The 13093-nt window shown below is 37.0% G+C and overlaps 2 protein-coding genes across 3 annotated transcripts; both read right to left on the reverse strand.

Annotated features, from left to right (window-relative positions):
* Positions 1–4455: 4455 nt before the first annotated feature.
* LOC135648961 (protein TIFY 5A-like) lies at positions 4456–5423 on the reverse strand. The gene is made up of 3 exons (XM_065167002.1): positions 5259–5423; positions 5074–5164; positions 4456–4829 (listed from the first exon to the last, which is right to left on the reverse strand). Exons 1-3 carry the CDS (start codon positions 5306–5308, stop codon positions 4587–4589), a joined length of 384 nt encoding a protein of 127 aa, XP_065023074.1. The 5' UTR covers positions 5309–5423; the 3' UTR covers positions 4456–4586.
* Positions 5424–6567: 1144 nt separating this feature from the next.
* Positions 6568–10828, reverse strand: LOC135649427 (uncharacterized). 2 transcript variants are annotated; one of them, XR_010501263.1, is made up of 5 exons: positions 10236–10828; positions 9416–9616; positions 7613–7956; positions 6997–7087; positions 6568–6921 (listed from the first exon to the last, which is right to left on the reverse strand). XR_010501263.1 is itself a non-coding variant. In XM_065167752.1 (4 exons), exons 1-3 carry the CDS (start codon positions 10740–10742, stop codon positions 7654–7656), a joined length of 1011 nt encoding a protein of 336 aa, XP_065023824.1. In that variant the 5' UTR covers positions 10743–10828; the 3' UTR covers positions 6568–7087; positions 7613–7653. The 2 variants fall into 2 exon arrangements, 1 of the variants encoding a protein (XP_065023824.1); XM_065167752.1 differs by having other exon boundaries at positions 6568–7087.
* Positions 10829–13093: the final 2265 nt, after the last annotated feature.

Genomic DNA, 13093 nt, shown 5'->3' on the forward strand with positions numbered 1-13093 from the left:
GCGTCGTTCTCTCTCTCTCTCTCTCTCCGCCCCCTCTTTATATTTGGGCAACTAATTAGCCCACCGTTAACGACTTAAGTAACGAAACATGATACGTGGCGCCCATCAAGAACGGCACTGCCCAAACCGCACCTCTCCTCGCCGCACGGGACGTGCCTCAGATCACAGTGTCGTGAACTAAATCGTAGGACCAATCACGACGTATGCAGCGGTTAACTAATTTGCCAATATCATCAATTTCTGTATCCCAAAAAGAAAAGTACGTCAATACTTTCCTCCGTCACTTCAAACCTTACCTGTACAGTGAATGGTTACAACAATTCTTCTGGTGTGGGTCCCAGTGTTCTGTCTAATTAAAAACGGGTAAACATGTGGATAACAAAATGGTATAAAAAAAAGATTCATTGCACTTTCTACATGTCTGACAACTATTTATGCTAATAGAGGAATAAATACTTCCTAAACTTTTTATATTAATGCTAAAAGGGACAATGGGCTTTTAAACTACTCATCAGTGTTTTCAATTTGACTTGTAAGCATATTTCTTTGTTCTTAAGAAGTAAGAATTGAGCTAAATTAGTGGTGGAGAGAGCAGGAAAATGATTCATTAATTAATTGGTGGAGATAAAAGAGAGAGGAAGAGAAAAAAAAAAAGAAATCTGAGTGCATGTCAAGATCTCCATGCCAGACATGAATGATCATTTAGGGGTACAAAATTATTTATGCAATATGATAGCAGATTGATTTGCACTGAAAGTTTTAAAACATAATATATGTTCTTTGATCCTTTTAAATTTGACAGTGGAAAAATATAGTTAGTTCTCTCAATTTTCATCTTGCATATGAATATTTGTCTAACAATTTGAATTATGATTTATTGCTGGGAGGTTATTTTAAGGTTCATCAGCTGAATCCATGTCTCCACATCTCAACCCTTCAAAAAAACAGCATCCAAATTTCCATGATTTTTGTTTTTTTGGTTAGATGTGTAAGATTTTTCACTGCAATCATTAAGAAAACAAAATTAACATCAAAATAAAGACAAAGGAAATGGAAAGTTGAGGCAGTCCACTAAAAACACAATATCAAAAATACCTAAAGTTGAGGCAGTATGATAAAAACACAATATCAGAAATACCTCTATCACACTTTGAGTATCCGATTATCAACTTCACTAGACATACAATTTTATGGACAATCAAAGAAAGATTTGTAATATTAATCATAAAAATTAAAATTATTATATAAAAATTTAATGTCACGAATCAAGTATCGTAAATCTAAAATAAAAAAGAATATATACTTTTTAAATGTAATAATCAAGAGAGTACATTGGATATTATGAAATAATGTATTAAAGATCTTGATATAATCCTTAGAAGGCCTTACTTATATATAAGCAAGAGCAGAGAAACTATAAAAGATAATTATAAGAGTTATCCTATCAAGATCTTTCCTAGTATGTTTATTTTTTTTTCTTAGTTCAAAAAGTATCCACCTTATCACTATTCGATTGGTCAAGGATAAACGTAGCCCATTGCTTACTAAAGTCAATTTTAAGCTTTCAAGCTACTCCTTCCTTCGGGAACACAACTAGAAAAAAGATAGACCGGTCAATCAAATAAAATATAAGGGTTTATCGAATCATATAATTTAATTATATAAAATCATGTAATCTAATACTATTTGCTTCAACCTGACAAATAATTTGCACACCATCAAGCCTCAATGGAGGCAGATGAAGCCAACACAGATCTTAATTAAGGTGCCTGCCAAAATTACTAGGTGCACACTTAATGATTAGTGTTGATCATTAACACTATGGAATCTCCAGCCACAAGAAGGTTGTTTGGTAACACCATGCTTAATTATCTGTGATTACCCAAATTCCAGAATAAATGTTATGGAATGATTAGTGTTGATCATTAGACCATGTTGCCACCATTAAGAAAAAAGACATGATTAGTTATCTGCTGCTCCTTCCTTATGTGTTCCCAAAGATTTGGAACAGCAAATGTAGAATGTCTGGTTGTTGTTGTTCTTGCAGAATCTCCATTTCTACAGAGCAGAAGGTGGTAAAATCCACTTTTGGTTGGCTACAACAGGAGCAGCTTTGGCTCTGAGTGAGATATCAGTGTCTCATGATATGGGAAACATACATCTTGTGCTAGTTGAATGCTGTAAAAGCCAGTTGCCATACCAAAATGATGTAGAATTGGCAGTGTTTTCCAGTGCTAATAGCATTCTTTCCAACACTTTGTAGGTAATTCCTTCTACACAATTTATAAACAAAAATGTGGTCAATAGAGAAGATCTTACAACTGATAAAAGTGTAAGTTGAAAATAGATTTTTAACGATTGAGATAACGCCTTCCTTATATATAAATATAAAGTATTTAATCATATAATAACTTTTTAAATTGATACGATGAATATTATCGATCAATCGAAACTTGACATATAAAATATATAGACAATTATTACGACGATAAAGAACCTATTATATATGTTACATAAGTAACATCCCGATTAGTATTAAAAAAAAAAAAAAAATTATGATTGATTTATAAAGATTTTCATCAATAATTTAGATTAAATAAAATTAATAAACGAGCTAACCCATCATATTCAGATCACGACAATATCAATATAATACTTAAATAAATTTTTTTTACTAAACTTATGATTATGAAAATAATATCATATAACGTAACCTCCGAATATGTTTTTATTTAAAACTCTTAAAATGCTTATGTGTATTTTTTTTTATGGTAACTAATAAGAGTAAGATTGATTTGACTATAGGAGTAATATTATCAAATGTACTCCCCCTGACATAATCTTTTATAGAAACATAATAAAATGGAATATGAGATCTAAGTATTTTCTATCCTTAAAAATAGTTATCCATGATCCAGTCATGACTCTCGACCTGATCAGAGGGCTCACTGCCCCACTTGGGTGCAAGGCAGTATTTATAAAAAGAAAAAAAATAATTTTCTAAAGGTCATTCTCTTTTAGGACAGAAAACTCACTCTCACTTGTGTCTTAATGTTGATGTTGGCAAACACAATATAACGAGAGAGGAGGAGGAGATAGCAACTCTTGCTCAGCATGGTGGAGGCTCAAGTCAGTAGGTTCGGATGGGCTTCTCAAACCCACATCACTCATGTCAAAAATAAAAAGGATTTTATTTACCCCCTTTATCGTTGTGTTTTTTAAAGGTATCTACTTGTTAAAATTATATAACTATCTATTATCTTCTTAATATACCATTTAGTGCGACCAAAATGATATAGCTCGAGGCAAAAGATGTGTTTAATATAATCAAATCATCTCCTTTACATATGATATATTCATCCATGACAAAAAAAAATCCTCCGAAGAATTATTCAAAATAGAATTTGAATAATTAGATGTGATCGAATCGTCTATCTCAGTAGAACAAATGTAAAAATATATATATATAATTATCTACTATCTTCTGAATATACCATTTAGTATGACCAAAAATAATCTCTTGCGCATGATATATTTGCTAAGGGCAAAAGATGTATTCGATATAATCAAAGCATCTCATGATATATTCATCCATGAAAAAAAATCTTTTGAAGTATTTGCCTCTTTTTATGCAATATATTTGTCAAAGATAAAAATAACCTTTGAATCACTAGATGTGATCAAATCGTCTATCTCATGTATGATAAAAAATAATCAAAGTGTGCTCTTCACACTTGATACATAAACACAAGAAAAAAAATGAAGCATCTTATCCAACCAACGCCTAAAGCGTCCCCTTTGCATACCATATATTTGTCTAAGATTAAAATCATTTGTCAAAAACAAGAAGGTACCTAATGCATCTAATGTGATCAGAGCATCTTTCACATCTTATGCATCCACTCAACATTAGCAAACAAAGATCTAATACACCCAAAACGATCGATGCATCCCCTTCAGTTTGTCCCCAAAAAAAAAAGATATTAAAACTTATAATGTCTCAAAATTGAATTATTTAGGTTAGTATACCAACTAGCTCCAAGGAAGGGTCAACATAAAAAAGAACTTTTTAATCCTCAAGAATTTACGCAGAAAAATATGGCTTTTTTATGATATATATATATATATATATATATATATATATATATATATATATATATATATATATATATATATATATAGTATGATTATTTGATATAAGTTGATATTTGTGGTACTATCATCCAAATCTTAATCCATTATACGACCGATATCACTTCTATGAAGTGCAAACGTTAGACTTGCATTGATCAAACATGAAAACACCCGAAATGGAAATGTGAAACAGCCATTATTTCACCATAAACATACAAGAAAAAAGATATAGATTTATCAAACACATGCCATCACTTTGTAACTCGATTGAGACCAACGATTCATGCTATCAAACGCAGAAACCTGACACCTATTCCACCACAAACATGTCAGGCAAAAAAGTGAAGAACGAAGAAGATCATATAGAGGAGAAAGAGTCCCAGCTTTGTTGTTCTTACAAGAGAGAGAGACAGAGAGAGAGAGAGAGAGAGAGAGAGAGTCGGTTATGACTGCTACAACTTGATTGGGAACAGCAGCAGTTTCTGCTGTCGACTGTAAGGAGAGGCATCACTCACTCTGGCCTTCCTCTTCTGTAGAAACCGCTGCAGCGATCGCTTCATCGACAGGCCGGGGTCGAGGACGTGCGGCGCCACCGCTCGAGAAGAAGACTCCTCCTCCTCCGTGCTTTGTCGCTGCTGCTTCGTGGTCACCGTGTCTTCCATCTCTTTCTTTGCCATCGATATGATTGCTCTTGCCTGGTTTCATCGGCAGCAACAACATCGAGTCCAAAGGTCAGTGAGATCAAACTACTCAAAAGGCTTGTAATATGATTGAAAAGAGAGAAGATAAGATTGCATGCAGATCGATATGTCTTCGAAGTCAATACTTGTAGTATGTTCATCACTACAAAGTTAATAATCGATGTATAATTATGGAAGAGATATGATGAGTTAGAGAAAGCATGACAGAATAGAAGATGAACTGAGAGAAACAACAGACTTGCATCTCTGTAGCGTCGCAGACGCAAACCCGCCCCTGGTAGAATATCGTCATCTTCTTCTGCTGCGTCTGCCGCCGCTGCTGCTCGACCCTAAACGTAACACACCCAGAAAAAAAGGAATCAACCGGCGAAACAAAGCAACCCGCTGCCTGCTTTCAGCGACGAAACCAAACGGAAGCGGTACCCGCTGCCAAGCGAAAGCCGGAGCTCAGGATCGCATCCCATCTCCGCCATCCTTTATTCTCTTCTTCCCGTAGTCTGTAACGCCCTCCTCCTCTTGCAGTGTTAAGAGCGGTGGAGTTTGGCGACGGGGAGAAGGAAGAGGAGCGGAACGGGTCTTGTAGACGAGACGCGTTCTCGAGCGCGTGGAGTCGGCGTGAGGGACGACGCGCGCACGTCGTTCTCCTTTTCCGTGCTGCTGCATTTGTCTCGTGGTGGACTTCTTCCACCGGTTGTGTTCCTCGTGCAGACCACAGCGGTGGAGATTCATGCGGTCTTGCAGACGCAGCACCGACGGCAAGCCCAAAATATCTTTTGCGTGGCCGTATCTATGGATTCCACTGTGAGTGATTGTTTAATCATGATTATAAAGATGATTATAATAATTATAAACCTTAGGATTTTGATTTGGTGATTATATATTAGATCGACTTCTTCCCCTTAATTTTTACATGAGGCGAAGTGGAGAGTCGAGGAAAGTTTATCATTCGACAAACGTAAAATGCAAATCTTGTGCGTGTTTTTAGGTCATAAATTATGAAGAGTTGGTATGTTTTAATGCATTATGAGCGAGTAATAATTGGGATGAGAAGTTAAAATGAGATGAAGGGACCGAAGTCTTGCTATCAATATCTATTAGAGTCGAACATTAAGCCAAAAACATAATGCAAGAACGGAAAAGTCAACATTGCTTTTTGACCTTTGCCGCGAGAGTCAAAGATACGTATCTATTGGTCGTATCAAGTTCTTGTGTTTTTATTTTTGGAGATATTTGGGTCTTCTAGACCTATAAAAACTGGGCCGTGCTTTTTCTGTGAAGCTCGTTGATACTGCTTGCAATCAAAGACTTGAATACACACAAATCAATTAATCTTGACTGGATCGAATCACTCTAGAAAACCAGCATGCCACGTCTCATGGGTAGATTCGAGTCCCAATCGATTCAGTGCATTCCCATTCGATGTTTTCCCCTTCTTATTTGAGGCTCCGACTTTGTAGGGAATGGAAAAGAAACAGTCAGTTGACTTGTGGAAAGGGCAGAGATGTCAAAACAAAGACTTAGCAGAACACCTCGTATATCACACACAAACAAGGTCTTGTATTCAAGCATCCAAGTCACACAATCTATCAAAGGTATGAATCCACTTGTACCTTTTCTTCAAGTAGACCAGGGATGGGCATATGTTTAAGCCCAATGTGTTGCATGAGTGGTGAAGAAGCAATAAAAGAAGCACACTTGATGGTAACATGGTTGACTCTATGGCTCATCACAATGTCCTAAAGGGAAACAGAACTATGGTTTAATCAAAATTTTATGATCCTAACTCAGTATTATATATAATATAGTACCTATTTCTTTCATTTGTTTTCCTTCTTTCATCACAAATCAAAACAAGCTTACCGAGCAAAATTATAACTCGGTTTCAATGTGATTCCCAAGGTAGATGTGATGAGATGTGCACAAGATAATGATGATGGCATGATAAAGTGTGGGATTTGTCGACGAGGCAACAATCCATTGTCCCCACTGAGCCCGTTGTTATCATGTGAGAAGTATTTGGACAAGACATGCCACCCCCCTTCGTGTCATCACATTGGAGTTGTGCGTAAACATGTGACGGCAATTGCTGCATCACCAAAAACATGCACATATAAATAGCAAGAGAAACTTATTCGGTACATGTCTCTTTCTTTATCTGTACCTTTGCCTCGTCGCGAGGGAGAGGGAGAGACAGTGCTTGATTCAGTTAACATGGACACTCCAAATCAAAGATCAACTCTCCTAGATATGATCTGTAATGTCAAGAAAGCTGATGAAATGAGAATATTGAGATAATTAAGGAAAAATAATAATCTCATTTATGAATAATTAGTTGTCTCTGATAAAAGATAAAACAAAAGAGAATCTATAAACATTATGGTTATGAATAATCAATAAACAAAAGATCTAAAAAGAGTTTACAAAAGACTTCTCTACTTGTGAAAATCATAATCACCCTCAGATCCAGTATTAACAAGAGACTTTTAACTTTTCATTTTACTACTATCTCCTTTCTTGAACATGATAGAATTTTAAGCACCAAGGCTATAGATCAATATATAATGTGAGTACTAGTAATGACAAAAAAAAAACATATAGTAGCAATGTGTGTGTGTGTGTGTGTGTGTGTGTGTGTGAAAGAGAGAGAGAGAGAGAGAGAGAGGTATACAAGCATCTAACTGCAAGAGGTGGGCATATTCACATTATAAGAGTGCTTTACACTATCAACTAGCTTTCATCATCCTTACTCTAGAGTTTTTAAGCACTGGAATTCTTACAAGCTTTTGTCCTCCTGGAAGCGCCAGATGCAGCGCCAAGGTCATTTAGAAGGGCACTCTCGAGCCCAGTGACCAGACTTACCACACTTGAAACATGTGGAGGCTGTGGAACCAAGATGCTTTACCCCTGTCTCCATGTAATAATTATCTGATGACTGCTTGGTGCACTCCCTGGACCACTGGCCAGCTTGCCCACGTTTGAAACAAGATGAACTGCTCCTGTCACCAAAGAGCTTGCTGCTTGAATTTTCACATGTAACAGGATTTTCAGAACCAAACGTGTGTTCAGTGGTGGTGGTGTCCTTGCCATTGCACCATTTAAAAAAGCCACAGGATCCAGTCCCCTACATGATTAAGCCAGAGACGCCAACAGTAAAGAACAAAAGGAAACTAGTCATGCCATGAGCAAATGAACATCCAAGCAGCATTTAATGCGATTAATGATAAACCACAGCATCTGACACCGAAAGTGATGAAATTACAATTTGCAAGCATGACACAGGATCAGATACCATGGTTTCTCTATGGAGAGGTAAAAGACTTGAAAGAAAATATTGCAGTCATACAGCTCATAGTGGGTACATGTAAATCTCAAAATGTTCTCAAAGCCATATAAAAAGACCCATATGGATATTGCAAACCGGATAACGGGAACCAAAAGATATGACTAACTGAATGGGTCAGGAGCAAATAGCACAACTAACGATAAAATGAGAAAAGAGATAAAACCTTCAAAACAGTGACTAGATCACTCTTAGTATTGATTTTGCTGGAAAAATCAAGTATATACCTAAAGAATTTGCACATAGTAATTGTTTGTAGAATTGCATGGAAGTTTGAATGGTGGAAAAGGCAAAATGTCTGGTTGAACATGTTTCGCTCCTGATTCATTTGACTGGTAATAAAATAATGGATCAAAAATCTTCAAACATTTCGCCTAGAGAAGTAATCTACTAATGAGATGATGTGACATGCAATTAAATCAGTAAATGACAAATCCTGAAAATTGTTACCAACATATTGCAAGGTAAGAACATAATACCAAAAAATCAAAGAAAAAGAGAAGGTTGTGAACAACATTTCATCAGGTTTGCATGAACACTTGTTGATTCTGAATTATTAGTGTTGATGTTCCATGGTCAGAATGGGACATTTCTGTCACCAAAAAAACCATTGCCTGGGTGAAAAATAAGCCTTCGGATGCCAAGGTATGCTCTTGTGAACCAACATGCCTAGACATATATGATCACATGTCATATGTATCAATATACAGTTTTATATGCAAATAACAAAGACATGTGCACGAAAGATATATGTTCACACATAACTTAGTTGAATACATTTGATCACCATAGATGGAAGAGTTAAAGTACATTAAAATGCTTATTCTCAAAAATTCAAAACACAGATTATATATTATATAACCCCAAAAAAATATGTGGAGAAAACACATATAGACTTGGTTCTTATGCATCAGTAAATTGGATACATGAAAATGTTCATATCTAATTTTATTATCTCCAGTCAATGATAAATCAACATATTACGCAGCTCTCACCAATTACCTTATAACTAAACATAAGAAGCACAAGCAACAAGATTATACATAATCATATTTTTATAGAATTATCAACTGCTTCATATGAACTAAAGATTAATCAGCCTGAAGAAAGAGAAACACTGATTTAGAGGTTGCATCAGTGAAATTCAAAGGAAAAATTAATAAAATAGACTTTTTCTAGCAAAGAAAGCAACAAAATAAGTTAGATAAATATAAGTTGCAGACAAAGTCATTTAACATACCTCATCCAGTGGACAACGGTAATACTGCTGACCCACATTCTTTCCGGCTTTTGTGACTAGCACTAAGCAAGAGCCAGCACCACATGGGCATTGAAGGCCTGGAACTGACAAGCTAGGTTGATGATTCAAGGGTTTTCGAGAAGAAGAGAGACTTGACAATGGATTATCACACCATTCAAAAAAATTGCAGCCTCCATTGTCCTTGTAAAATAAATGTTGTCAGAAAAATCACAATAATCAAAAGGAGTTTGAGCTCCGCAAATTATTGTTAGGCTACCAAGTGGCTAGTTGAATGAACAAAGACCAATCAAGAAAGAAAAGATAGCTCCAGAGTTTCTTATTTGCAATGAAACAAAAGCAGCTACCAAGGAGGACAGGAAAAGAACAACATAAGTGCATGCAATTATTTACAAGTACAGATCGGAAGGAATAACTATATAAAACATGATGCCCCCATTTATTCCATATAACAAAGCTTCATTTAGTATGGCACCACATTAGTGATAATCTCTGGCTTCTACTACAGCTAATTACTGTGAGCCAAAGTATCACTAATCCCAGTAAAAGAAATCCTGAGCATTTCTCTTGAGAGATAGAGAGAGAGAGAGATCTTTCTGGACTAGCCATACACTTGCCATCTCCAGTTCATTCTACACGTATCGAACAAAGAACGTAAGTGGCATGATTAAGTTAAACTGAGATTTCTTTTTCCACTCCCTGCTACTAAATCTATTTGAGGAAAAACAACAAACATGTGATATGCATATCCGATTCAAGATGGATACAAAACGTAGTTGGCATGAGAGAACCATATGCTCACCAGTTTGAGAGGGCAAGTATAGAACTTCCTCCCTGGATTCTTGGCCGTGTTAGAAGTGCGTACCAAACATGTCCCCGACCCACAAGGGCACGCCTTCTGTGGCACCCCGTCGTCCTCTCTGCCAACAAAACCGCCTCCGGAAACCGATCCTTCTCCCCGTTCCCTTCCGCGCGCGGCGTCGCAGTCCCTCGCCCAGTGGCCGGCCATGCCGCACTTGAAGCAGGCGCCGCCAGTGGTCGAGGATGACGAATGCGGTGGGTTGCTGCCGGTTCGTAGGCCACCGCTGTTGTTTCCCTTCTTTTGGCCGAGCTTCAACTGCTGCTGCTGCTGCTGCCATAGGGAGCTATGGCTGCCTCTGAGCGCGGCCATATAGGAGCCCTCCTCGGTGGCGGGGATGCTAGCGACGGAGGAGAGCTTCTGCCGCTTGGCGCTGCCTCCGACCGCCGCGGCCTCCGCCGCTTCCACCAGCGAGAGGAACTCGGCGTCGTCCTCCACCACCTCCGTCATCTCATCGAAGCTTCCGAGTCGAATTCCGGCGCGTTTCTATACTCTCGGCCTTTTCGGATTTCCCTTCCCGCCCTTCTCGAAATTTCCATTTCGCGTTACCATCGGGAGTTCCGCCGAACAGACGAGCCGAATCACCCCTGACAAATATTTCGCGGGTGACGTTACCCTCATAACGTGGGCCCGGCCGTGATTGCGTTCCCGGGCGATATCTTTGTAGGCCCCTCGACGTGAGAAGTTCGGTAGGCCACATCACCCATTGCAAGAGTACCAAGCGCGATATGGTCCACCTGTTCCTAACGACTCATCATCAGACACTAATTTCCGATTTTTCACAATAAATATTAATCCAATAAATACTGTAATGAACTAACTTTACGGTGAGAAGGCCCACTATATAAATGTCTTGAATTAAAGCTTGATTTAACTTACGAAAACCTTTATCCAGTGTGTAAAGATTATGATCCTGATGATGGATAAAATAAAGAATAAAAAGCCAATGTATACAAATAAATCACACATATCATGTTCCGATTAGTATTATTGGCAAACTTCATGATGATATATTGATTTAAAAGTTTAAAATTTTTAATTATATTAAATTTCGTACAGATGTTCAAACATCAACTCCAACTCGCATATAAGATTTATCACTTATATAATAATATATTAATATGATACCTATCTGACAGGTAAAGAGTGAATAACAAATAAAACATAATCTTACAGTGACACGTGGTCATCAAGCCAACGGGTTGATCTATTACGGACAAATATGTATAAAGTCCGTTTGATATAATGTTTGTGTATGTTTGGATCTTTTAATTTTGTTCTGTATAACATATAGAGGATTTGTAGTATGTTTCGTAGCCCTAATTGAATTCTATGACCATCTTAGACCTGTAAATGTATGTTGTGTTTTTGTTATTGTGCTGAGATAAAACTTTCCAAAAATAAACTATCTAAGTAAATATTATTTTTTTAGATTTTTAAGTTTTGTAAAAAAAAGTGGAGTGTCAGCTAACACAACACTTAAGAGCTACCCGAAAAACATATGGTTGGATGAGCCTTTGAAGTAGTGTCTAAGGTCGATTCATCATATTATTTAATAATAATATTATATGGACACTCGTGAAAATTTTTGGTCGTGGTAGATACCCTTAGACCCTTTGTCGTATGATCATTCAGAGCTTACCAAATTTATGTTTTAATTTACATAGCCTATTAAATATTTTCTAAAATATATATTTGTGAGATTTTGATTTAAATAATTTATCTAACTCATCTTCTCTTGTGCAGGTCCTTAAGGAATCATAAGAGGTTCCTGGAAAACTAACCTTTTACGGATGGACATACAAGAGTATTGTACGACTTAGACAAAATCAACTAAGTTCGTAATAGCACGTTCTCCTTTTGTCGCTGATGATTTCATGCATAATCATCCTCAGAGTCACCTATAAAAGGAACCCCAGGTACGCTCTCGCTACACTATTTTACCTTAATATTGGTCGATTGAGTCTAATCGAATCAAACCCAAAAACTAACTTGATTGTTGGAGGCGCATTTGTTCGGAATGAACCCGACATAATTTTATATATTTGATACTCTATGTACAATGATCTAGAGTTAAATTAACTGACAACAGACCTTAGTTAAATCTAAATCATTATCGGACAATCAAAACCTACAATAGCACAATCAATTAAAAAAAATAAATTTACATAAAACATATGGCATACATCTTAAAAATTAATATATAATATGGCGAATCTTTAGTATAAAATATGGTTTGGTTTCGATCCCTTTCTAGGATAAAAGTTTCTAAGATATTAAATTTGCCACAGGCAACCGGGTATCCCCCAAATGTTCATGGTCAAGTGTTTGCTAGCTCAAATGCCTGTTTTCCCAGCTTTGGAAGCTCCTTTAGCTGACTTGTTGTTGTCGTTGTACACAAGATCAGCATGTTCTTGTTGACTTTCTCTCCCAAACACAACACGAATGTTCATGCTCTCTAGTGTTAGCTAGTCCCAATGCCCTCTTTTCCTCACTTTTGACCCTCCTTTAGCTTAGGAGTTATTGTTGTTGTTGTACACAAGGATCAACATGTTCTTGCTGACTCTCCCTCCACAGTCCACCCTCATGTGAATAGATACTCTCTAGATTTTTGCTCGTCGGTGATGAAGGTATGTTCAATGTCCCATCAGACACAAATCTCCGTATACACAATGACAAATCTCTATCCGAGAGAGTAGAAGACTTGACTCTCTCTCTCTCTCTCTCTCTCTCTTTCCAATCTTTACAAAGATGATCTCAAGATACATACACGAGGGGAAGAATCCTTCATTACTACCAAC

Source organism: Musa acuminata, chromosome BXJ3-9 (genome assembly GCF_036884655.1).
Source record: "Musa acuminata AAA Group cultivar baxijiao chromosome BXJ3-9, Cavendish_Baxijiao_AAA, whole genome shotgun sequence".
NCBI classification, from domain to species: Eukaryota; Viridiplantae; Streptophyta; class Magnoliopsida; order Zingiberales; family Musaceae; genus Musa; species Musa acuminata.